General features: G+C 41.1%; 1 protein-coding gene across 1 annotated transcript in view; it reads right to left on the bottom strand.

The window, feature by feature from the left end:
- Positions 1–1,318: 1,318 nt before the first annotated feature.
- Positions 1,319–23,934, bottom strand: part of MRPL3 (mitochondrial ribosomal protein L3) — a 39,828-nt gene continuing 17,212 nt past the window's right edge. The window contains exons 5-10 of the mRNA XM_054992140.1: positions 23,253–23,352; positions 21,777–21,837; positions 19,128–19,236; positions 14,506–14,583; positions 11,814–11,891; positions 1,319–1,926 (exon numbers count right to left, since the gene is read on the bottom strand). Coding sequence (XP_054848115.1) covers positions 1,777–1,926; positions 11,814–11,891; positions 14,506–14,583; positions 19,128–19,236; positions 21,777–21,837; positions 23,253–23,352 — 576 coding nt within the window. The 3' untranslated portion in view covers positions 1,319–1,776. The remainder of the gene's footprint in view (positions 1,927–11,813; positions 11,892–14,505; positions 14,584–19,127; positions 19,237–21,776; positions 21,838–23,252; positions 23,353–23,934) is intronic.

Genomic DNA, 23,934 nt, shown 5'->3' with positions numbered 1-23,934 from the left:
TTTTTAAAGTAGCAACAAACTTCTCAGGAAAAAAAAAAGCTTTTCTACTACTGTTGGTCTGACCCTGCAGCAGACAGCCACAAGGAACTGTTGAATATGTTACCAGGCATTGAGTCGATGCTGGGAAACTGCTCCCCCCCCCCGCCAAATGCCTGACCTGTGCCCCTCCTGTGATCAACAAGCGTTATCAGAAGGACATTGAAGAATCTTGTTCAATGCTTTGGGGTTCTGTGACAACCATGCACGAGTTTCCTTAATAGAGAAATCAATAAAGGTTTCCCCCATGACCCTTTGAGACCCACTGCTCTAAACGATTCTTTTCATGGACATTGCTATAGGATGATCCTTTTTCTTACACAGAAATGTGCTGTCATGGATATAATTGGAACTATAGAGGAACAATTACTGGATATGACCAAGAAAGTTATTCAAGACACCTATGCGCACAGAAACAGGGCTCACCCGGTCCCATAACTAGATAGGCTACAAAGGGAGTTTAGAGGCATAGAATAAAATAACCTTGGAGAGGGGCATAAAACAATAGAGTGACACGGTTGTATTGCCCTGTGCAGATCAGAAGAGCCATCGAACTCATATTAATACATACAGTGTACCGAGGCCCATATGCAGGGAGTATCTGAGAATGGGAGGAATGTATGACTTCATAGAAACTGGCAATATTATAGATGTACTAGTGGAGGGCCAAAAGATATTCGGATGAGAAACTTGTAAATCATTAATTCTACACAGACACAAAAAGTAGCAAGAATGAACTAGCTATTGTTATGTTTCAAGATGTTTCAAAAATGGATAACCTTGTTTAGTATATGAAATCATAAAGACAATGTTAACCAAGAATTGGAGTCTCTGAAGCAACTTCAAAAAGAGTCCAGTAGCACTTTTAAGACTAACCAACTTTATTGTAGCATAAGCTTTCGAGAATCACAGTTCTCTTCATCAGATGCGCATCTGACGAAGAGAACTGTGATTCTCGAAAGCTTATGCTACAATAAAGTTGGTTAGTCTTAAAAGTGCTACTGGACTCTTTTTGATTTTGCTACTACAGACTAACACGGCTAACTCCTCTGCATCTGAAGCAACTATTATTAAGAAAATGTTCTGAAACCCTATAAATAGGACAAACTAAACTGATAATGAGCTTCTTCTTTGAAGAGGTTCCTTGCCTGTGCCTTTTTTATCTTTGGATAAGACACTTCTTGGACTCATGTAATTTCTTAATAGTCTTTGTATTTGTTATAATGGATGGTACTCCCCGAGGGAATGAAGCCCTGGATACAAAAGACTGAAGACTAGATACTTCCGCTTAACCAGGATAATCAGGTTAACTTAATTTTTATTTTTTCTTTAAACAATATCTTTGTTGATATGCTAAGAAAAACAGCTGTTAAAAAAAATTAAATTTCTTAAAACGACTGAGGCAAGTGGTTTTACTACTATAGATGTACCACAAGCAATCAGTTTGGATGGCAATGGGGAAGAGTTCATTTTAAGAAGCGACAACAAGTACGATCGTCTTTTCTTTTCTCCTCCATTCTTCAGCCCCTCTTTATTTATTGGCATCCCAATTTATACACGATTAAGTAATTTTAAAAACAGCTGTCACAGGGAAAAGCATTTGACCAAAACAGCAGGTTGTCCAAAGTTGAATGGACAGACGGTTGATATCAGAGGGCACTTCATGAAGGACTTCCTGTTTAGCGCTTCCAAATTGACAGTTATGATGGGAAAGCAGTCCATTCCTCAAGATGTCAGTGTCTAAGTGTATGCAATGGAGGGCTCGGTGAACTGGAAAACTTCTTCATCGTATAGTTCATCAGCCAGCTCTTCCTCTCCATCGGCAAAATATGTGGGAAAAGGCAGGTTCTTGCTGTAGTCTCGGTAGGCACGTAAATTTGAATCAGTGACCTAGAACACAGTGGCAAAAGGGGTAAGATATGAAAAAGGGCAGCAAAGTTGCTCTGCAAAAATTACAACTAGAGAATCAACTAAAGTCTCTGACCTTGTAGTATTCGGACCCTTCCTGGCAATATTTCAATGTAACAATTGCCCTCTTCTCTCTCCCCAGACCAATTATGTTGGGTATAAAATAGAAATGTATTACTTTGAAAAATCAGCTCAGCTTTCTGGAAGTTGCAACTCTCAAATATCACCAGGAGGAAAGTCCAAACAGTGCTCTTTCAGCATTTTGTATCATCAGAGCTGGGAAGCAAGCAGCGTTTAATGGACTGAACATGTAGTCACTGTCTTTGGTTCTAAATGTCACTATATCTAATAGGAAAATATGTGTATACAGAAAACAGCTAAATCGTGCCACCCACAGACAAGGCAGGGCTCTCTGCCTACTTCTGGACTTCACAGGTATGCAGAAAATATGGCTTTGTACGTTAACCAAAAAGAAAAATCCAGTCAGATGAGGACTGAAAATGCTTCCAAAGAGACAGAATGTTGCGAGCAGCGGACGGTCAATTATTCAAATTCAATTAAAGGAAAAAGAGAGGAGAGAGGGAGACGGGAACACGCTCCCATTTAGAGAGTACTGGAGGAAGAAACTTTAGGTGATAGGATGATATTGCCAAATTGTTTCTCTCTCCTGGAATTCTATGCATTCCCACTTTTTAAAAACCACTTTTCCGCTTTCAGTCAACTTTATGCTATCTGACAATCTAACTATGCAGGGCCCAAACTGTGTTAAACACTTTTTCTAGTAGAGAAAGTAGTAGTTTTTCTAGTAGAAAAACACATGGGCTTCCTTAACACTTAAACGCTGAAGAGGAATCTGCCAAAGTGGTTCTTCTCCACACTCAAGGGGAAGGGAGGAGGAAGGGGAAGAGAAGTGGTGCTGGCTTGCAAACCACCATATTGCGAGATCTTCTCATGCAACTTCAAGTCAATAATGCTAGGAAAAGTCAAAGGCAGTAGGAAAAGAAGGAGGCGTAAAATAAGATGGTTTGACTCAGGGCTCATTTCGAGGGGGAACACGCAGGAACACAGTTCCAGCAGTTCCCCAAAGAGGTCACATGTCAGGTGGCCCTGCCCACCTGACTCTCAGCCATTTTGGGCCCATTTCAGCCTGGATTGGGGCTGAAATGGCCCGGATCACTCTCCCATTCAGCAGCAGCCCGATCCTGACCATTTTGGGCCCCTTTTCAGCCATTTTCAGCCCCCTTTTGCCATTTTGGGCCCAATTTCAGCCCTGAATGGCCAGGATTGGGTCCAAAACAGCCAGGGTAGGGGATGTCGGGGTGTGGTATATGCAAATCAGTTATGCTAATGACACACTGCTGGTGATGGCAAGGGGTGTGGCATATGCTAATGAGTTATGCTAATGAGTTCCTCTAGCTCTTTTTCTACGAAATGACCCCTGGTTTGACTCAATAAAAGAAGCCATGACACACACACAGTCTCAGAGCATGCAGCCTCTGGGGAAAAAACCTTAACAAAAAAAAAGGCAGAAGACCTTGCATCTCTCTGTGGGAACAGATCACTACCAGAAGAAAGACCCTAGCATCTCCTGATTGTCTTCATCCACCGCATTGGGCAGAATTCAGGAACATCCTGTACTTTTGTATGTCCAATTTTGCTAGCACAACTAAGTGAACAACACATGCCATCCTAACAACACTTTTCTAGGAGTAAGCTCTATTGATTAGTCTTGAGTAGGATTGCTGACTGGCTTAGGACAGCACTGAGGCACTTGTTACCTGCCTCTAGAGACTGTTAATAGATAAGTGTAACTTTAGAGCCTTTGGAAATCTAATCTGTGACTGCAGCTAGCTAAAAATACCACATATGAATTGATGTTTCTGGGGAAAAGTATAAGAAGAAAAGGAAATACAAGCCAGAATATTATAATAGTCCTGTAAAGAAACAAACTTACGCAAATTCACATATCAGAGGGAACAACCTGGCCAAAATAACTTGCTTAAGTAGATGCCAAAATAAAAAGGCTCTTAGAGAGCAAATCTACTTTGAATCCTATTGACGTTTTTCAATGGGGCTCACTCCTAGAGAAGTGTTTTTAGGATTGCACTGCAATTAACCTTCCAGAACTCATCTGAGCAGACAAGTAAATGCCTAAAGAGAGGAGGCTACTATTACAGAAAGTACCTTGATCTAGTTGCAATGCACTCTGCTTACTTTAGCAGGGCATATATATCAAGGCTTTACCTCAGGGCACTATCAGCCTTCTCTTCAAGTTAAGAAGCCCTTTTAAGAACCTGTTATGTGTCCCTGCAATAAAATCTGTACAGAATTCACGTGTCTGGGGAATAGGTGCATCAGAAAAGTCAACTAGGATTTATTATGGTTTTTGTCTAGCAAAGTAATAATGCCCTGCCAACACCTAGAAAAACACATACACTACTATGTGCTACTGTCAGCGTAGCTGTCAGTACGAGCAATTCAGCAGAAAATAATCAGCAAGAACTGCTTCAGCAGGTAGCAAGCTTGATGCTTAGGAAGAAGGTGAAGCCACAGCTCAATATACAGCTTAGCAAAGCTCCAGGCTATATCTGGAAGAACAGGCGCAAGATGCTTACAAAGCAGGCATGTGTATTTATTTCCAAAGTATGCAAGTTTGGATCCCACCCCCCCCCCCCCCCGGCAAAAATGTTCTGATATGAAACTTCTATGGAGACAGAAATTTTCAGTTTGCTTCTGCAGGACTTCTTTGCTCTGGAATGCTCCTCTCAAAAGGGTTATGGGGCATCGAGTGGCTGCTAAGATGGAGAATCTGGCCAAGGTGAGTGATGTGTCTCAGTCCACCATTTTCCAATGAGCTGTTTACATTAAAAGAACAACCTTGCAAGTTGCATCTTTGTCTTAACATAGTGGACCTATTGAGGTTTAAAAATAAAAATGTAACCCTATGTACCAATTATGCTCCGAGAAAAGCCAACAATGACTGTACCACAGCTTCCTGTCAAATTAGGCTACAACAGCCGGAGGAACTCTACAGCAAAGCACAGCATTTCTAAGGGTGTATTTCTCATTTGATGGGCTCAGGTGGAACTTCCATCAATGCAGGCAGATGAGACAACACATGAGTGCTCTTGATGTTTTTATTATGCTTGGCCTAGCTTCAGGAGTCTAGCCAGGAGTCAAAAACATGGCCCAAATTAAAATTGTTAATCTGTCAATACCCAGAACATATTCCTAGTACAGAACACACGAGTCCATTACTCAGAACCCTGCTTTTGGGCACAGAAAAAACGTACACTGCTTGCTATCTCCAAGCTATGTGGCGTCATATGCCACTGTAACAAGAGCTCAAAAGGCCTTTAAGGAACACAGAACTAACATGCTGCAAATGTTACTTTCTTTCAAATAGGTCATTAAGGCAAACATCTTTCTCCTTCTTTTTAAGTGAAACAAGCTACTTTTGGATACGTTTTTCTGCTGAACAGAAAACAGTTAAGTGCCTCAGTTACATGGGCTGAGCACAAAACACTGCTCTGATTAAGCTAGAGATACATCAATGCTCAATTGTAAGATGGCATGTTTAGGATTTCAGAAAGAACTTAAAACCATTCATTTAAACCATTTCAAGTCTACTGGGAAAAACATTTTCTATAAATGTACATCTGTCAAGGTGCACAGCGGCTTAATGGTTGCCAAGCAACCAACTAAGAGGGTATCAATGCAGTAGAGTTGTGCTTTTTATGCACTCAAGATATCAGCAACAAAATGTACCATTGTTTTTCTTTAGTGTTTTAGTTATATCAAGTCAAATGTACCATTTTTTTTCTTTAGTGTTTTAGTTATATCAAATCAAACATTTTCTATAAATGTACATCTTCCAAGGTGCACAGTGGCTTAATAGTTGCCAAGCAACCAAGAGGGTATCAATGCACTAGAGTTGTGCTTTTTATGCATATCTTATCAGCAACAAAATGTACCATTGTTTTTCTTTAGTGTTTTAGTTATATCAAATCAAGATTTTTGTACCTGAAACAAACTATAATTGAACAACAAACAATGACCAATGCAAAACTTAGAGGGATAAATCAGTGATTTTCTAGACACAATTCAAGATAATTGATTTTGATCATTGCAAGCCTCAAGCAGCCTGGCCCAGTATATCTTGGGAATGACTTTTCTTATTGGATATTCACCCATAGGAAATGAAATTGTATGAGGGCAGAACTTATTCTGTGGGGACACCATAATTACTTCCTCCCCAGACAGAGTCTTTGACCCATGAGGATCGTTTTATTTCCACAAGCTTTTAGGTAAGATTTAACTGTGATAACAGATTTCACCATGTGGGTATTTTAAATGTCTTGTATTGTCCACTGCCTTTTACAGTCTTCTGTGACCTGCAGTTGGGCAGAAGGGAAGGCGTGAAAAGTCAACATAAAAGGTGTATGTCAAATACACGACACTGGCCACGCAATAACATTCTTTCCCTACAATACTACCTCCACCTTGAAAGCAGTGCGGTGAAGTTTAAAGCAGTCTTTTATATACAGCCAAATGCACCAAACTCCAAAACAGCTTCCCAACTCAAAGTGTTTCCATCTGAGTGACCCAGGTTAACATTTGAATCATTTGGCAATAGAAAAACGTGTGCTGGACCACGTGCTCTGCACTTAAAGGCTTCGATATGGTTTGATTAAAGGGAGTAGTTAACTCCAAAGTGCTGCATGACCACAGCACCATGATACCAACCACGATAAAATCAGCGTTATCCTTAAGGCACACAGGCACACTCCGGAACACAGAGAATGACTCCTGAAGGCAAGACTTCACAGCTGGCTGGGGAAGTCTGTAAAGATTACTAATGTCAAAGATACTGGCTTGAAAACTAAGGAGTCTGGAGAGGAGGCAAGACTGGAGCTGGAAAGTAACTGTGAACCAGAGTCAAGGCAGAGGACTTGAGCTAAGGGAGACTGAAGCCAATACTGACTTCATCTCTTTTTGACACAACACAAAAAGGGGTCTGTGGCACCTTGAAGACTAGCAGATTCACGGTAACACAAGCTTTCCTAGGCTAGAACTCATTTCAGATTCATCTGTTTTCCCAGAGTGTTCACTTAGTGGAGATTGTACATTGCTAACTGGAAACAACAACATCATTCGATTTATATACCGCTCTTCAGGAAAACTTCATGCCAAACTCAATGGTTTACAAAGTGTGTTATTATTATCCTCATGACAATCACCCTGTGAAGTGGGTGGGGCTGAGAGAGCTCTGAGAAAGCTGTGACTGACCCTAGGTCACCCAGTTGGCTTCAAGTGGAGAAGTGGGGAACCAAACCTGATTCTCCAGATAAGAGTCCTGCTGCTCTCCTCCTCATTCATTTTTCTTCTCTCTCTCCTGCTAGCAGCATGCATCAACCAGTACTAACCTAACCCTTCTGAAATCCTTGAATTTTTTTTTCAAAAACAGATTTGTAAAGGGTAAGTAATGCTCACACTGGGCCCTCCTTTCTGAATATTTCAACTGCTTTAGGACAGGTTAGTCAAAGCGGAATGATGGGAGCAGGGAGAAGAAGACAGGGCAAGCCTGGTCCCCCTTGACTGGTGCCAGCCAGAAGGGATCATTCACACCCATTGCTTCCCCCCCGCCCCCCGCCCTTGAGAGCGCCATGAAGTTCCTTCCTTCCCATTTCCTTTGCCTCTGAATGTAGCCTCCCAGCCACACTCCTTCCATACCTTGTTTGCCGTGCTCATGAAAAAGCCATCAGGCCGCTGCTCATGAGAAGGCTTCTATCCAGTTTGAATGTCCCAACAGATGAGAAGAGCTGATCCCCACCACATGCCCAGCATGCCTTCCACTGCCCATGTCACTCCTGTCTCTAGATCAATCCACTTTCTTCTCCCAAACCTGGGGGATTTCCCCCTGAACTCCCCCACAGGACATTTCTGCCACAATACAGCATTTAAGTACTCTACAGAATTTATGCTGAATATACATTTTATAAACTAAATAAACTACCACAATGGAATGCACAGTGTTCAAAGAAAGGATTTATAGATCCATAAGGATAAAACAGAAAGCCCTAATGCTTAATGACAGAGTGAATTTGCTTACCAAATTTCTGCTTACACTGTGACAGAGTTTATACACTGCACATGTGTTTGCACATAGGAGAAATCCTCCCTGGCTGCATAAATGCTTACAAATAAACAGGCACTATTTGCATTATCCATCCTCTACAAAAACAGAGTGGTCGAATCACACAAGCAGAGCTTTTACCCTTGGACTATGCCAGAGGCCTCGTGGATGGCGGCACATCAGCAAAAGCTCCCATGCCCGGCCTTGTGTCTCACTTGCATGCTGCGGGTGGTATTAATCATATCAAATGCATCATGATGTAAACATTCAGGAGAAATGTTATTCCACACAATGTATCCAATAGCATTGAAACGCATACGGCAATAAGCCGACCCTGATTTCTGTGACACAGAAAGGGATGCTTATAACAAGCAAGTTGCAAGCTATCTCATTCTCTTCTTTTCATGCAGGCATTTCACTAGCTGTGTAAGCAAGGATTGGCTCAGCATTTTTCAGCTCCCGGCGTTTGTAAGTTTGCTGACTAGAGCACTGCTGAGTCAAGGACTCCTCAAACTTTATTTCCAGGTTGCTGTCTTCCTTGAATTAAATGAGAATGGAAAATGACTGCAAAGGATGAAGACGATGAAAGGGCAAGGACTGAGCCTAAGGGAAAATGAGAATAGCTCCACAGGGTCTGGCCACTCGTAAAGGTGCTTTCCTCTGGCAGGAGGAGCCTCCCCTCAATGCAAGATGCGCACCTAGCATTAGGAAAAGCCCCCTTCCACCACAGAAAATCACCTCCATTAGCAGAATGGAGAAACCCAGTATCTCGCACCTGCTTATCTCTGCTATGCAAACAAGAAAGCCACGCAAACCTGGTGAGCCTCCAGCTTTGTGCATGTAAGAGTTCTAGGCTAAAAATACATAAGCGAGGCCAATATTAGAAAATAAAGTGACACCAGATTATAGACACGGTACTGGGTCTAGAGAACATTTTCTGAGATAAAAAGTAGTTTCTTTCTTAGAGAAGTCATATAATGACTGGAATAAATACCTATGTCAGCTGATAATAAAGTCTCAGTGGAGTAATGCATTTTTTTTTTTTGCCTCTCACCGCCATGTCCCCAGTCAGCAGCCACCGCAATAGATGGCTCGGAAACTCTGGCCAGAAGGCAGAGTGTGCCTTGGGAACTGGCAGGTAGCACATGCAAGCTCTTGAGGGCATCCAAGCGAGCTCTCTGAATCAGAGCCCACAGCCCCACAACCGGAAGGAATGTCAGAGGTAAAGCTTTTTTTAAAGTATATTTTTAGGGTGTCCATATTATCCAATACTTAACTCCAGCATCTGCAAGTTGCCAAAACACGTTAAGTATGCTAATAAAAACCTACAGAACAGATTATGAGCTATCATACACACTTTTTTAGTATCTGAAAAACACAAAGGATTCATTTTTTTGCATGATCTAAATCTGACATTTGAACCTGAGAGGTCTGCAGTCCAAGAGAAGAAATGCCAATTATATTACTTCACACTATGCTGTTAAGAATACACAAGTAAAAACGACTTGATTGGTTTTGTAGTATTGAGACAACCTTCATTTAAATTTTAAAAACATCTTCAGCATTTATTGATTTCAAACCTTTATTTACTGAGGCATACAAAAGGACAGCTTCTATTCCGCCCCCCTTCTAAATTCTTATCAAGAACCAAAGACGACATGGGAAAGGATTACAAGTTTTCTCAGTTCTGTTTCTTAAAGGCAATGTAATAAGTGAAAACCACCCAAGCACCAATGCTTCAAAATACACACATTACTCAAGAACTGCTAAATTTCTCCGAGGTTGCAAGAGAGCACCTTCAACATCTTTTTCTCACTACTTGGCATAACACCACTGTTTCAGCAAGACACATTGCTGGCTTAGATTTCAGCTAAACGTTTGTACTGCTGTCTTCACTCTTCCTCAGTGCATCTTTGCAAATCAAAGTACAGAGAAGCAGCCCAGAAAAACGGTATCCCAAGACTGCTAGAGTTCTCAGAGGCACCTTGTGTGAACTACTCCTACATATTGGAATAGCATGAGTTGAAGTGAAACAGACACTGCTACATTCTTTATAAAGAAGCGTGCATCTTTAGTAACAAATGTTATGCATTTTTATCTTCCCTGCACAGGAAAAACATTAGAAGCAACGCAACCCTCCTGCATCCCTCTCATCCTTTGGGTTATCAGAGCAGCCTGCATGGTTCCCGGCCTCTCACCTATCCAGCTGCCCAAACCAGCTTAGCTTTACTGATGCAATAATAACATTACCTAAGCCCTAAATCACAGGTATTTGAAGCCACCATACCGTCTATGCAGTAGCTATGCATAGGACTGCAGTATTTGTTTTGAAGATTTCTTAAAAGCTGAAGCGTATTCAATTTTTTCTGGCTCATGCCTTCAGTTATGCATTAAAAACGAGTAATGTTGTCAACATGATCTGCAGATGTAACACCCTAGTTGTTCACAGGCTTCTTTGAAAACCTCTGTAATAGGCAGAGATAAGAACAACACCCCAGACACACAGCAACCAATCCACCACCAGGAGTTGTACAGGGAAGAGTTAGGAGCTGGCAGGGGGAAGTTAAGTTTTTGAAGGTTGAGAGAGGATGAGAGTTCGAGGTTTAGTAAGACAGGAGTGATCTGTGGCTAAGTTTCCTTGCTAAGGGAACTAACAGCACAATCCTAAACAGAGTTACTCCAGACTAAGCCCATACATTTCAATGAATTTAGGCCTACTAACTCTGCTTAGGACTACACTGCATGTGTACACAAGTGTTGCAGTTATGTCAGCAAGATTTTGCTGGGCCGTAATATAACTGAGTGGTGGCAGAGTGTTCTGCTGAAGTGACAGAAACCTGCATGGGACAGTGTTCCCCTGAGCTACACACAGAGTCAAATTTAACAATGTGCATCTCCAGATGCATTGTTAATACTTACCTCAGTCTGTGTGTTTTTAAAAATAACTGGTTCACTTTATTCAGAAACTTCTTGCATCTGTCAATTTCACTTCAGTGATTGTTTCAAGATTGGGTAAATTTACACTCAGGCCCATATCCTATTCCTTTGAACCCAGATTATATTCTTCTTTTTAATTTCCTGCGGGCAACCCCAGTGCAGTGGAGTAAGCAGGGAACTGAAATTGTGGCAGGAGGGGAAAATCCTGCCCTTAGGATATTCATCACTAGCTTTTACTTTACTTACACCTGCTACTACCTGAACATGCTAACTATCACTGCTCCCTACCGTTTTAATAATGGAAGAAGAGTTCTTCAAAGAAGCAAAGCACTAGGTATTCCGGGTCAGTCTTGAATGGACCTTGAATGGAGCAAGTTAGTGGGAAAGGGTTTTAGACACTTCTCACTGCAGCCCCTGCCTGGTGCCCCAAAAAGCTACCCCTGAGGGTTCTCAAAAATGGCATAGGACGTGATGTAGGGGCTACAGCCAGGAGAGGGAATTGCCATAAGTATCTCCCTTCCCCACCTTTTACAGGCCATGGAAAAGCACACAAAAATGTGTGTGTATGAGCAGGGGGACATAATTTCTGCCAGCAATTGTTCACACTTCAGTGCACCCTCTCTATCCTTTCAGGTCCTCATCCCCAAGGAGTGGCTTTGGGAGAGCACAGGGGGAGGAGATGGCAAAATCTTCCTTTTGCAAACTCACCCAGTTTACAGGGTTAAACCCTATGGCAAGAAATATTTAAGAACATCAGATTCTACAAAACATGGAATAGCTCAAAAGTGAAACTTACCTTTACCAGGCAATTTGTGTGACCTGGGACAGTTCCATTTACATATATGATGTTGTGCTTCACACTGACCCGCCAGACCTGAAAGATTAAAATATTTAAACTGAAACCCAAACATATTCAGGTTTTATAAGTTGCCAACTATAACCCCCAAAGGATGCTAAAGAGAACAGTACTGGGTGGGAAAGCCACATGAGTTAGGGAGGATAGATATGAATCTAAAAGAAAATCAGGCTATGGAGTAACATAAAACACAGTGCAATCTGACAGGGAGATTGGTCTGTAGGGGGTGTCAGTAGCAACTTGCACAATGGGACACAGAGAGGATTCTCACTCCTACCAGGTCAGGTCAGGCAACTGGCACCCTCTCTCTTGTCTCAAGACCTAGCTTCAGTGATCCATGCAATGGTCACCTCCAGGTAAGATTACTGTAACTTGCTTTACCCAGGGCTACTCTTGGGCTTGATCCGTAAGTTACAGCTGGTCCAGAATGTAACAACACGCGTCCTTACAGGAGCCCCATTTAGGGCACATATCCATCCATTGCTGTGCCAGCTGCACTGGCTCCTGACTGAGTTCCAGATTCAGTTCAAGATGTTGGTTTCGGTATTTAAAGCTCTTAATGGACTGGGACCAACACACCTGCAGGACCATCTCTCCCATTACGTTCCCCCCGAGCCTGGTGCTCTGCCCATAAGCAGTTACTGGTGGCCCCCAACCTGAGGGACGTTCGCCTGGCCTTGACCAGGGCTAGGACCTTTTTGGCTTTGGCTCCGGCCTGGTGGAATATACTCCCATTGGAGATCCGGACCCTGTGGGATCTGTTACAGTTCCGCAGGAGCGTTAAGACACAGATGTTCTGCTGGGTCTTTGATTGAGGGGCTGGCGTTCTATTCCCCTGGACTGCCGTGCTCCACACCCTGCCGACCTGCAATATAAACATCATGGCTGCGCCTGTAGTTGTTTATATTGCAGTTTTACTATTTGATGTTTGATGCTTTTGACCTTTAGGTCTTGTGATTTTTAATTTTTGTAGTTCTACTGTGTTTTTAAAAACTGTATTATTCTTTTACTGTTTTGAGCCGCCCTGAGCCTGCTCATGGGGAGGGCAGGATATAAATATGATTAATTAAATAAATAAATACCAGAGAATGCCACTGAAGGAGATGTGCTGTCCTCACTAGAGGCCCTTAAGAGGTGGCAAAGGAGTCAAGGCTGCAGCCCCATACAGGTGCACAGCTACAAACAGATAGCATAACTTGGTGCTTCCTTTCTTTCTCAGTAGCGTTCCATGGCAGGAGTTGGAATTCTACCTGCACTCCACCATGTGAGGCACTGCTCTTAGGTACTGAAGCATCCTTAAGTTTACAGAATACATTTATCAGTCACTTTTCAACTTTAGAAGTTCTTAAAATAGCAGGAGGAAATGTTTGTCAATGGTATTCCTATATGCACATTTTGGAAAGATTTAAGTCAGACAAGAGGCATTATGACTTTGAACAATATAAGACTGAATTTGAAATTGTCCTTTGTACAGATGATGAATATGTTATCTCTAAAATGTATCAACTTTTGTTGAAGTTTGAGAAAGAAGAAGAGCAAGTGAAGGAATGTATGATTAAATGGGCAAATTTTTTTGGACATCATATATTAATGGAACAATGGGAACACATGTGGTTAAAAGGGTTGAAATTTACATTAAGCTCCAATCTTAACGAGAACTTTCACAAGATGATGTATCGTTGGTATATGACTCCAATGTATGCTGGAAATGTGCTAACCAAGAAGGGTTATTTTATCATATGTGGTGGACGTGTAAGAAAGCAAAAACTTTTTGGTCACAGATACAATCATTAATTCAAGAGATTTTGAAGATTAAAATACAATTATAACCAGAGGCTTTCTTGATGGGAATGATGGACAGTCTGCTGGAAAGAAGTTTTGGAACTCTATTTTTATATATGATTATGGCAGCAAGACTATTGTATGCACAAAACTGGAAAACTACAAAATTGCCTACAATGGAGGAATTATTGATAAAGGCATTTGCATCAATGGCAAAACTTACTTCATCGATTAGAGAGAAGACAATATCTATTTTTGGTTGAATTGAAACCTTTTTCATACTTTTTACATGAAATAGGTAATAATGATTTGATGGTATGTGGATTTATGGATTAAGGAATATGAACTTTAGAAAAAAGAGAGCTTTTATTCTTAACGTAGAGTAAGTGAAAATTTGAAAATGATACGTATTTGTCATGGAGAAAATCGGAACCCTGCCTGTAGTTTAATTAGTTTTTAATTTTATTTCTCTTAGTCTTCTTTTTCTTCTCCCCCAACCTTCCCTTCTTTCTTTTTTTGTTTATATGTACTATTAGTTTGGATTGTATGTTAGATTATTTTGTTTTTATTTTTTATGTATTGTTTATTGCTTAAATAAAAATATATCAACAGAAGTTCTCAAAATAGCTTTAAAAATGGAAAAATGTTATCATCACTAACAATATTTGGGGAATCACAGTCAGTCCCCCTGGCTTCTCCGGGAGGTGGTAGAATCCAGGGAAGCCACTAGCAGTCTCTCCTCAGTATCCTGATAGTTTGAAATGGACTGATATTTGCATTCAAAGAAAGGCAATTATGCCACTATATCAAGTCAGAGAAAGTTCCACATACAGCTTTACAGAATCCTTACCTTTAGTCCACGTACTGTCCTGAAGCGGTTGCCCATCTGCCCTGGCATTTTCTTTCCCTTGAAGACACGTGCCACCTTCTATCTCAGAAAAACAGAACAGCAAGTGTTAGTAATGTACTATAGAAATGCTCCTGTAGGGAACATTCACTAAGGGCCAAGCTACAAGTGACGAATGACACTTGAATGGCAAGTGAACAGACTCACGTGTATTCCTCCGTGTTCACCTGCGCTCCACTTGATCACGTAGTTCAAGTGTCATTCGTCACTTGTAGCTTGGCTCTAAACCAAATGTTGTGTTACATTTTTGCAACAAATACTGATGAGTGACACCAAGTGCTTAATTTTATTTCTGAGCAAACTGTTCATCTGAGCAAAGCCTCTTGAAGGTGCCTGCCCTACAAAAGGGCAAAAACAACAGCAGTCCATGCCTGAGCTTTTGGAGCCCGTCTGATGGAAGGAGCTACCTAAAGAGATAAGGAAGGCTTCCACACCTCTATTATTTTGCAAAATGTGTAAAACAAAACTGCTCAGGAAGTAACTTTCATAAAGGAAATTGTAGTAAATGGAATTCTCTATGAACTTTCTATATAGAATCTATTTAGGTAAGAAGGTTTTAATTTAATTGCTTAGGTGGCTCCCTCCCAATGTCCTTTTATACTGCATTTTTTTACTGGCTGTATTATATACTTCAACATTTTCTAATTGTGAGATCCAGTTTATGCAGCACTGTACATTGTATATTGTTTTTATTTAATTGTTCTTTAAGCTGTTCTTTAATCCTTTTGCTGCTGTTGCCATCTACTGCCCTGGACCCATGATGATTATGTGTGGGACTGTACCATAAGCGCTGCTGAAGGAGGGTTGTGGAATCATAACTACACTGTTGCTGCTACCAGTGTTTAATTGTTTACATTGTATATAATGCTATAAATTTTCATCGTTATTGTATATTGTATTTTTTCAATCAGTATGCTATCTGCTCTGAGCCTGCTTTGCAGGGAGAGCGGACTACAAATCCAGTAAATGAAATAAAATGAAATAATGTAGTTTTATTGCCTTGTTAGCTACATACGGGATACTCTATTATAACTCCGAAGAACTCTCTCAAGTCTCTGCGAGAAAGGCAGAAAAGAAATAAAGTAAATAATCAATCATTAACATTTAAGTACTTCCACCTGGTCCTAATGGCAGAGAAACAAGCGCAAAGCCATAACCATCAAAAACACAAGCATTTCAACTCAGCTGGTTCACACGATTGTATGTAAGTTGATTGCTCATTAACTTAACCTGAGGTTAAATGTGGCCACTAATTCCACTAAAAAGCAGACCACTAAAAAGCAGAGCCAGTTTGGTATACAGGTTAAGAGAGGTGGGACTCTAATCTGGAGAATGGGGTTTGATTCCCCACTCCTCCACCTGAAGCCAGCTGAGTGACCTTGGGTCAGTCACGGCTTCTAGGAGCTCTCTCAGCCCCACCCACCTCACAGGGTGATTGTTGTGGGGATAACAACATTTTGTAAACCACTCTGAGTGGGCGTTAAGTTGTCCCAAAGGGCGGTATATACATCAAATGTTAATGTTATTATTATCTTTGAAGAAATGCAATGCAAAAATTAATGTTTTTTCCATAGTATTTGATCCACGATTGCTGATTTCACACACACACAAGTCACAAACTAACCAAGTGATAGAAATCTTTCAGGTCTGTTTCTGTTGACTGCCAAATCAGATAAGTAAGTAAGTAAGTGAGAAAGACCAAGCAAAATAAATTTCTGCTAACTGAAGGGTCTGCCCCCGCCCTGAATTCCCTCCTTCTAGGGCAGACCTCTGAGTTTGTCTCCCTCATGCTGTGCTGGGAGTTCCCCTGTCCTCCAGGTGAAGCAAACTGAGCTGCAACGAGATGAAGAAGTCTAGCTCTATTGATGCAAATCCTTTCTGTTAGCAGAGATTTTCTGAAGGACCTAATCCATTATATATACACTTGATTGCTCTGAACTTTCTCTCATTTGTATTTTATTGCTTCTGTCCCGCTACACGACCAGAAATACTGAAAGTTCAAGATACATCTGTGAAGGCCATCTATTGTCATATGAAGACCAAGTGTGGTTTGCTGTCCTCTAACCTATCCTATCCAAAGGCATTTGTAGGGCAAGACCAAGCATGAAATATGTCAATCACTGCCTTCTGCACAGTCTTGGATATATGTACATATGAAGCTGCCTTATACTGAATCAGACCATTAGCCCATCGGGGTCAATATTGTCTGGTATGACTGGCAGCAGATCTCTGGGGTCTTGGGCAGAGGACTTTTACATCACCTGCTATCTGAAATGCCTCCGAGATTGAACCTGGGACCTTCTGCTTGCCAAGCAGAAACTACCACTGAGCCACAATCCATCTTTTTAAGGGTTCAATTTTAGCCTGTATGGAATCAACAATGAGTGAGCTATGCCCATGTAAAGAAAGGCATTTGCAGGCAATGTACAATACATTTGAAATTAACAATGTCAAATTGACAAATGGCCCAATATTACAGGGATCCTACTGCTTCAGTCACCTTACTGGCAATTGCTTTTTCACTCTAGCTAAGAGTAGTGTATTAAACTGGAAGGATTTCAGGTTTAGTTCTAAATAATATGAAGAGAGTTACTTAAGATTGTTCTTGTAAGTGCTTACCTACTAAGCAAGCTGACATGTGACCAAAAAATATTGCTTTAAAAATAACTAGTACTTAAACAAGAAGTCGACAGTCTAATGCAGTCAAGATGAGGGATATGAACTCAGGAAGGAAAGACTTCATAAAAAATAAATGAATGTATTTAGTGCATTTTTATCTTTACTCCAAGAAGCCTGGAGTTCTGTACATGGTTCTCCCCTCCTGTAAGCTTATCATCACAATACCTCTGTGAGGTGGGCTGAAACAATGTCTGGCTTAAGGTCACCCAGTAATTTTCATGGCAAGAGGGAATTTGAACTCGGGTATCTCTGGTCCTAGTTTCAGAGGAGTTAGCCGTGCTAGTCTGTAGTAGCAAAATGGAAAAGAGTTCAGTAGCATCTTTAAGACTAACCAACTTTACTGTAGCGTAAGCTTTCAAGAATCAAAACCAGCCAACCTCTGCGCAAAAGAATAAATGGACACAAATCTGACATTAAAAATGGCAACATCCAGAAACCAGTGGGAGAACGCTTCAATCTATCAGGACATCCCATCAAGGACTTAAAGGTCACTGTCGTTCAACAGAAACCTTTCAAAAACAGAATCCAATGGGAAGCTGCTGAATTGGAATTCATATGTAAATCTGACTCAGTCAGGCTTGGATTGAATAGGGACTATGAATGGTTATCTCATTATCAGAAGTAACTGATTTCATTATCAGAAGCAAACTGATCGCATCTACTCCCCCCTCCCCTCTCCACCTATATATCTGACCAGTTTCTTCTTACCCTCCATGCATCTGACGAAGAGAACTGTGATTCTCGAAAGCTTATGCTACAGTAAAGTTGGTTAGTCTTAAAGGTGCTACTGGACTCTTTTCTATTTTGGTCCTAGTTTAACACTCTTGACTATTACACCAGACTAGCTCTCGGCTGTGGCAAAACAATTACTGCGGGCACTTCATTCTATCACAGGGGATACGGCTAAAATGCATCTTGGTGACATGCCTTTAATGATGTGCATAACAGTACATGGTCATTTATAATAAACTAGTAACAAAGCCCATTGTGGGAAAAAATACAATGGGCGTGAGAAAAGGAAGGGTGGGCAGATGGGCACTGCCCCTTCCTCCATGACTGATCCTGGCCAGATGAAGGTGGGAGGAGGGCATTGCCTCCTCCTCTGTTCTTGATCCTGGCCGGGTGAATGGGGGGGCATTCCCCCCTGCTCTGCTACGGATCCCAGCTGGTGAAGGGGGGGAGGGCATTGCCTCCTGCTCCACACCTGATCCCAGCCGGGTGAAGGTGAGGGGTGGGCACTGCCACCTGCTCCATGCCTGATCTTGGTCTGATGAAGGGGGGCAGGCATTGCCTCATTATCTGCTCCTAATCCTGGCTGGTGAAGGTGGGGAGGGCATTGCCTCTTGCTGTGCGTCTGATCCCGGCTGGGTGAAGGCGGGGGAGGGGGGGAACAGGCATTGCCACCTGCTCTGCTGCTGATCCTGGCTGGGTGAAGAGGGGTTGGACATTGTCTCCTGCTCTGTGCCTGATCCCAGCCAGGTGAAGGCGGGGGCAGGCATTGCCTCCAGGCTTTACATGCACTGAGAAGCCTGGGTACATCTTTTTGCGGCATCTAGATCTATTCTACATGCTTGGAGCACCAGCTACATGGATGTATAGAACAAAATGATGTTTAGGGAAATTTTGCATTTTTAAAAATTACCATGTCATAAGACTGGATTTTATTTTCCTTAGCCTAAATGTTCACACTCAGAATTTAAATGGTTGTTATGATTAGAGTAATAGTTACATTTCATCTACTCATATTTTATAATTAAGATCCATTTGGGACAGATTATTTTGTAATTTACACTACTTGATCTGGAGTGTGTAGGTACAACTGACTGAACATATTTTGATCATGTACTTTTTTTATACCCACAAGAGTAAGACTTAAGAACACTCACGGTATTGGAAATTGCTCCAGGTCGCCTGTGTGTTTTGGTCTGGCCATGGGTAGCAGGTTGGCCTTTAAATCCCCATCTTTTCATGACTCCTTGGAAACCTTTACCAATTCTGAAGGTAAGCACATCAAACAAAATCAGATTTGAAGTGTAAATGCCTAGAAAAAGATATTTTTGCAACAGCACAGTCACCCTGAATAGGATGCGAATTCAGCAGCCTCTTCTGTCTCACAGGCTAAATAAACCACAGTAAAAGGTGTATAAACTGCAGGGCCTTCTATGTGGTTGCACCTTCCCTGTGAAATACTTTTCTGCTGAGATCTATGTCCTTTACCTCTGTTCATCCTTTCTCACCCACCCCTTGACATAGCATCTGGGGCAGACTAGGAAAACATACATTTTGAGTAGAGACAGGGGAGGATCAGAAAGGCTGGGGCTGGGGTGTGGTCTATACTTTTTTTAGAACTAACACTTCCTTGGAAAGACAAACCTCACAGGGTAAGAATTATGGCAATGAAGCACTAAAAAGATACTTCAAATGTTCTACAGTGCATGTATACAATTTACTATGTGAACTAAATGGAAACCAGTACAATTGGTTCTGATTATTAGCTACTTAACTATCAGATTCTTTACACTTATTTCATATTATGCAAATTTTAAATGGCTGCATTGCAAACGTCTTTACTGATTTAGGGAATACAAAGCCTCTGAACACAATGGCTGAAGCGGATATGATCTAGTGCAGTAAATGTTAAGACGGGTAGTTAATACCAATTTTGCTGAGACCAAGAATTCTTGCTTCCAGTAGATTCTGTGGAAGGTTTTTATGCCCTATTTGATTGTTTAGCAAGGAGGTGAAACTAGAAGCGAGCCATTTTCCGAGTAATTGTGGAACGCTGACTTAGAGCTCAGGACATTAAGAACGCTTTAGCAACAAAGCAAAATCCGCAGGGAAGAAGAAGGGAGAGCCTCCATCCACAATTCATGATCTGAAGGCACCAAACTTCAAAGAAAATAGCTCTGTCAACTTTAATCAAGCAGCATAATCCCAGGTGTCAGAGGACTAAGTGTCCACTTCAACTTTTCATCTAGTTGCCCCTCCTTTTTTTTAAAAAAAAAGTGAACTATCCACAAAGCCATAAATAGTGTTTTTCAGGGGATCAAAATCGAAAAGCAATTTCATCACCACAAATTGTTCCCAGAGTGCTGCCTCTTGTTATGTATACAATCTCTTTCCCTGTTTCTGCTTTCAAGTTTTAACAAGCTCCAAGTATACGACAAAAGAAAAAAAAGTCTCCAGCATTTAACAGATTAGAGATGGCAGCCTAGGACTGCCACACAGAAACCCTGCCACTCCTAGGCATACATTTAATGCCACCAATCCTCAGCCAGCGGCAAGGCACTTCTAGCACTTCCGTATACTAAGTGTCGGCCCTTCCCAGGCTATATCCCCCCTGCCAACTACAGTATACTCCCAGGTATTCAGTGACATCCCAAGTCTGAATATTCTGGGCTTCCACTCACCAATGTAAAAAGTTAATGCCCACACCAAGTTATCCTGCACAATGAATACAGGATCCTGCCCTGACTGGTAACACAAAATTTGAAATCAGTTCTGCTTAAAAAATTAAATTAAGCTGCATGGGGTCTCAAGTGATATCCTATGTCAAGCTACCTTTGTAAATGCAAATATAGGGGTTTAATTTAAAAAGTTTCACCTTTACTGTTAAATCTAGGGAATTTCAAGATTTCTTTAACTTAAAGGTCATCGTCTTCTTTCTTTCCCACCACTGGTGAGTTACACAAATATTACAAAAGGCTATGACAATGGAGAGAGGAGGAAGAGGATGGAAGAGTTCAGGGTAATGAGAGAATGAATGGGAGAAAATGTGGTTACACTACACAAAGGCTTAGTTCTCACTAATGCAGTACACCAAATCTGGGGAATATCATGTCAGATGGTAGGTTGGGGGTGCTATACAAATGAAAGATTCTTTAGATAAAAAACAAAAATAAAACTATGCGCCTGAAAACTAAAGAAAGTGCAAGTCTAGCCTAGCATTCATCCCAATATGCTTCACACAGAAATTTCCAAGGAGACTCATTCAGTCACACGCACGCCTTGCCTGAAGGCATGATTTCGACATGATATTAGCTCCTCAGTGAGAACTAAGCCAGACAATCAGGTGTTTAAAACTTAGGATGAAGACTATGGAGTTTAAAGCCAAAGCCTCTGCAGAACAGAACTGAAGACAACAATGAAGAAAGGACAGACAGAAAAGGAGAATGGGTAGGAGAAATTTCTCACATTTGTACGGACCCACAGTTATTTTTATTATCATTGAATACACATATACAAATGAGTAAAAAGGACAGGATTTATATGAATATGCATTTAGTGTAGACAGAGACACACAAACACCCAGAGCTTGGCTTTCACTTCAGCAGTTAACACAACTGAATGGACACATTGCGTTTAAATCTGAATGATGGCTTTTCTGTAGAGCAATGAAAAGTGCTACTGTATTAGAGAACAAGCATCTCAAAAATGATCACCTAATATATCAAAATAATATGACGAACAAATACCATCACTCTGTGACTAAAAACCTCCACACATTTAGTATGTTACAGTATAAAGCCACCTACGTTTTTGCAGTGATATCCACATATTGTCCAGGGCGGAAATGAGCAGCGTACAGCGGAGTACCTTAAATAAGTGGGAGAAAATTACAGGAGTTTAAGCCAATAAATTGTTGTACTGCAAATAATTATTATCACACAGCTTTGAAAACTGTGAATGAAAAGTCATTAAAATCAAGTTCACTGTTGCCAAATTACTTCAAAATTTTATCTGTCATTATACAAGCATATTAGATTTGAAGCTTTTAAAGAAAGCGAGGCTGCCAATTCACTGACAACAAGGAAGACATAATGTGAAAACTGCTATGTGAAGTTCTTTGAATGGCATGAGGAACAAAGTTTAAATAAATTCAAGAGCAGCCACTGAAAAGCTGCTTCAGCCGTCAATCGACCTCCAGGACTGCAAAGACAAAGAACCACCAGTTCTAAAACCCCAAAAGTCTTCAGTTCATTTCCAGTGGTCTTTTCTCCTTCCATTCTTTGTCTGCAGATAGTCTTTAAACATTCACAGATTTTGTTCTTTTTTTGCTTTTAACTGCCATGTATTAAATTACCATGCTTTTGAACATGACGGACTGCATAAAAAGGCCCAAATTTTCTAAATTGCTGACATGTCAACTCATGAAGAACAATAATATAACCCTACTGTATTCTCCAAACCCATAAAAAGCAATCAATGGAGGAAGAAAAATGCCTCAGGAAATGATACTTGATGAAGATTTTCTGAAAAGTGCTAGTGTTCCACATCGACATAAAACTGATCTAGTCAGGCAATTTCTGTTTAAAATCTGCAATTTTATGTTTACTGACATTCCAACCACACATTCTAGCTGGACAAAGAACACAGGACTGTGACAGGTTAAGACTTAGCTCTTAATATGCATTTTCAAACTGCAGGAGACGATATACACATACGAAGTTGCCTCATACTAAGCCAGACCATTAGCCTATCAAGGTCAGTATTTTCTGCTCTGACTGACAGCAGCTCTTCAAGGTCACAGGCTGAGGTCTTTCAAATTACCTGAGCCTTTTAAGCGGGGATGTCGGGGACTAAACCTATGACTCTTCACATGCAAAGCAGATATTCTAACACTGAGCTGTAACCCCACCCCTGTATTAGGTGAATCCTAATACAAAAACGACAAACATAGCTTTACATAGTCTCAATATATAGCCGCAATTTGGCAGTTTGTTAAATAATAATAATAATAAAAAGAAAAAATCCATCTCTCCTCAAAGAGGAAAGGATTTTTAAAAAAATATAAAACAGCAGACATGAGAAACAACAACTGCAATTTTACCCTCCCACGGAAAATGAGCAGTCTTTAATTCTGACCTTTTACACATTCAGTGTTTGTTCTCTTCTATCATGAGATATTACACATCAGCACACTTTTATACCTCTGCACAATGGCGCTGATTTACAAAAGAGAGAACATTATGCAAAATTATATTCAGGGCCTTCCACTTTGAAAAGATTACCTGGCTTAATGATAGCATTATCTGACACTTTAAATGTTGTCATTTTCTGTTTTGGTGGAATACCAATTGCTCTGTACAACTCCAGTTGAGACGGACTTTTCTAGAATCCAGAAGGAGAAAAATGAAATTCAATCCATTACATTAAAAATTCTGAGATAAACTTTAAACAGCAAACACAAAGAAATCATGCTTTATAGAATAATTAATGTCTTCATCACAAAAATATGGTTCAGTTTCCATTCAATCAGTTCTTTTCTATATGCAAATACAGTGTTTAACCATCACCCAGGGCATACCTACAATGCAAGAGTTAAGGTAGTGTAACAACTGTTTCCTCTTTTCAGAGGAACCTGGGGGGAGTTGTTCTGTATGACAGGAAATGAATTCTTAGCATCACCTATACTGTTCTCAAGATTTTTTGTGAGATCCATGCACACTAGTATAAAATCAAAAAAAAGTATAGCGAGAGACTTCCTGTTTGGGATCCATGGAGGTCTAACGCAGCTCCACTTGCGGAGCTGACCGGACTGCCGTTTTAACCGGCCGGCGGGGTGAAAATAGCCCGCGGCCGACTGCTCTCAGGCGGGGAGCAGGCAAAGAACGCTCAAGACCCTAGGGTGAGCTAGATCTCGGACGAGGGGGGGCTCTACACAACGGGTCCCCTCCCGATCCTTGAGGTCCC

Source organism: Eublepharis macularius, chromosome 11 (genome assembly GCF_028583425.1).
Source record: "Eublepharis macularius isolate TG4126 chromosome 11, MPM_Emac_v1.0, whole genome shotgun sequence".
NCBI lineage: Eukaryota > Metazoa > Chordata > Lepidosauria > Squamata > Eublepharidae > Eublepharis > Eublepharis macularius.
Note: the sequence above shows the minus strand (reverse complement) of the source record. Positions and strands in the feature narration are given on the sequence as shown.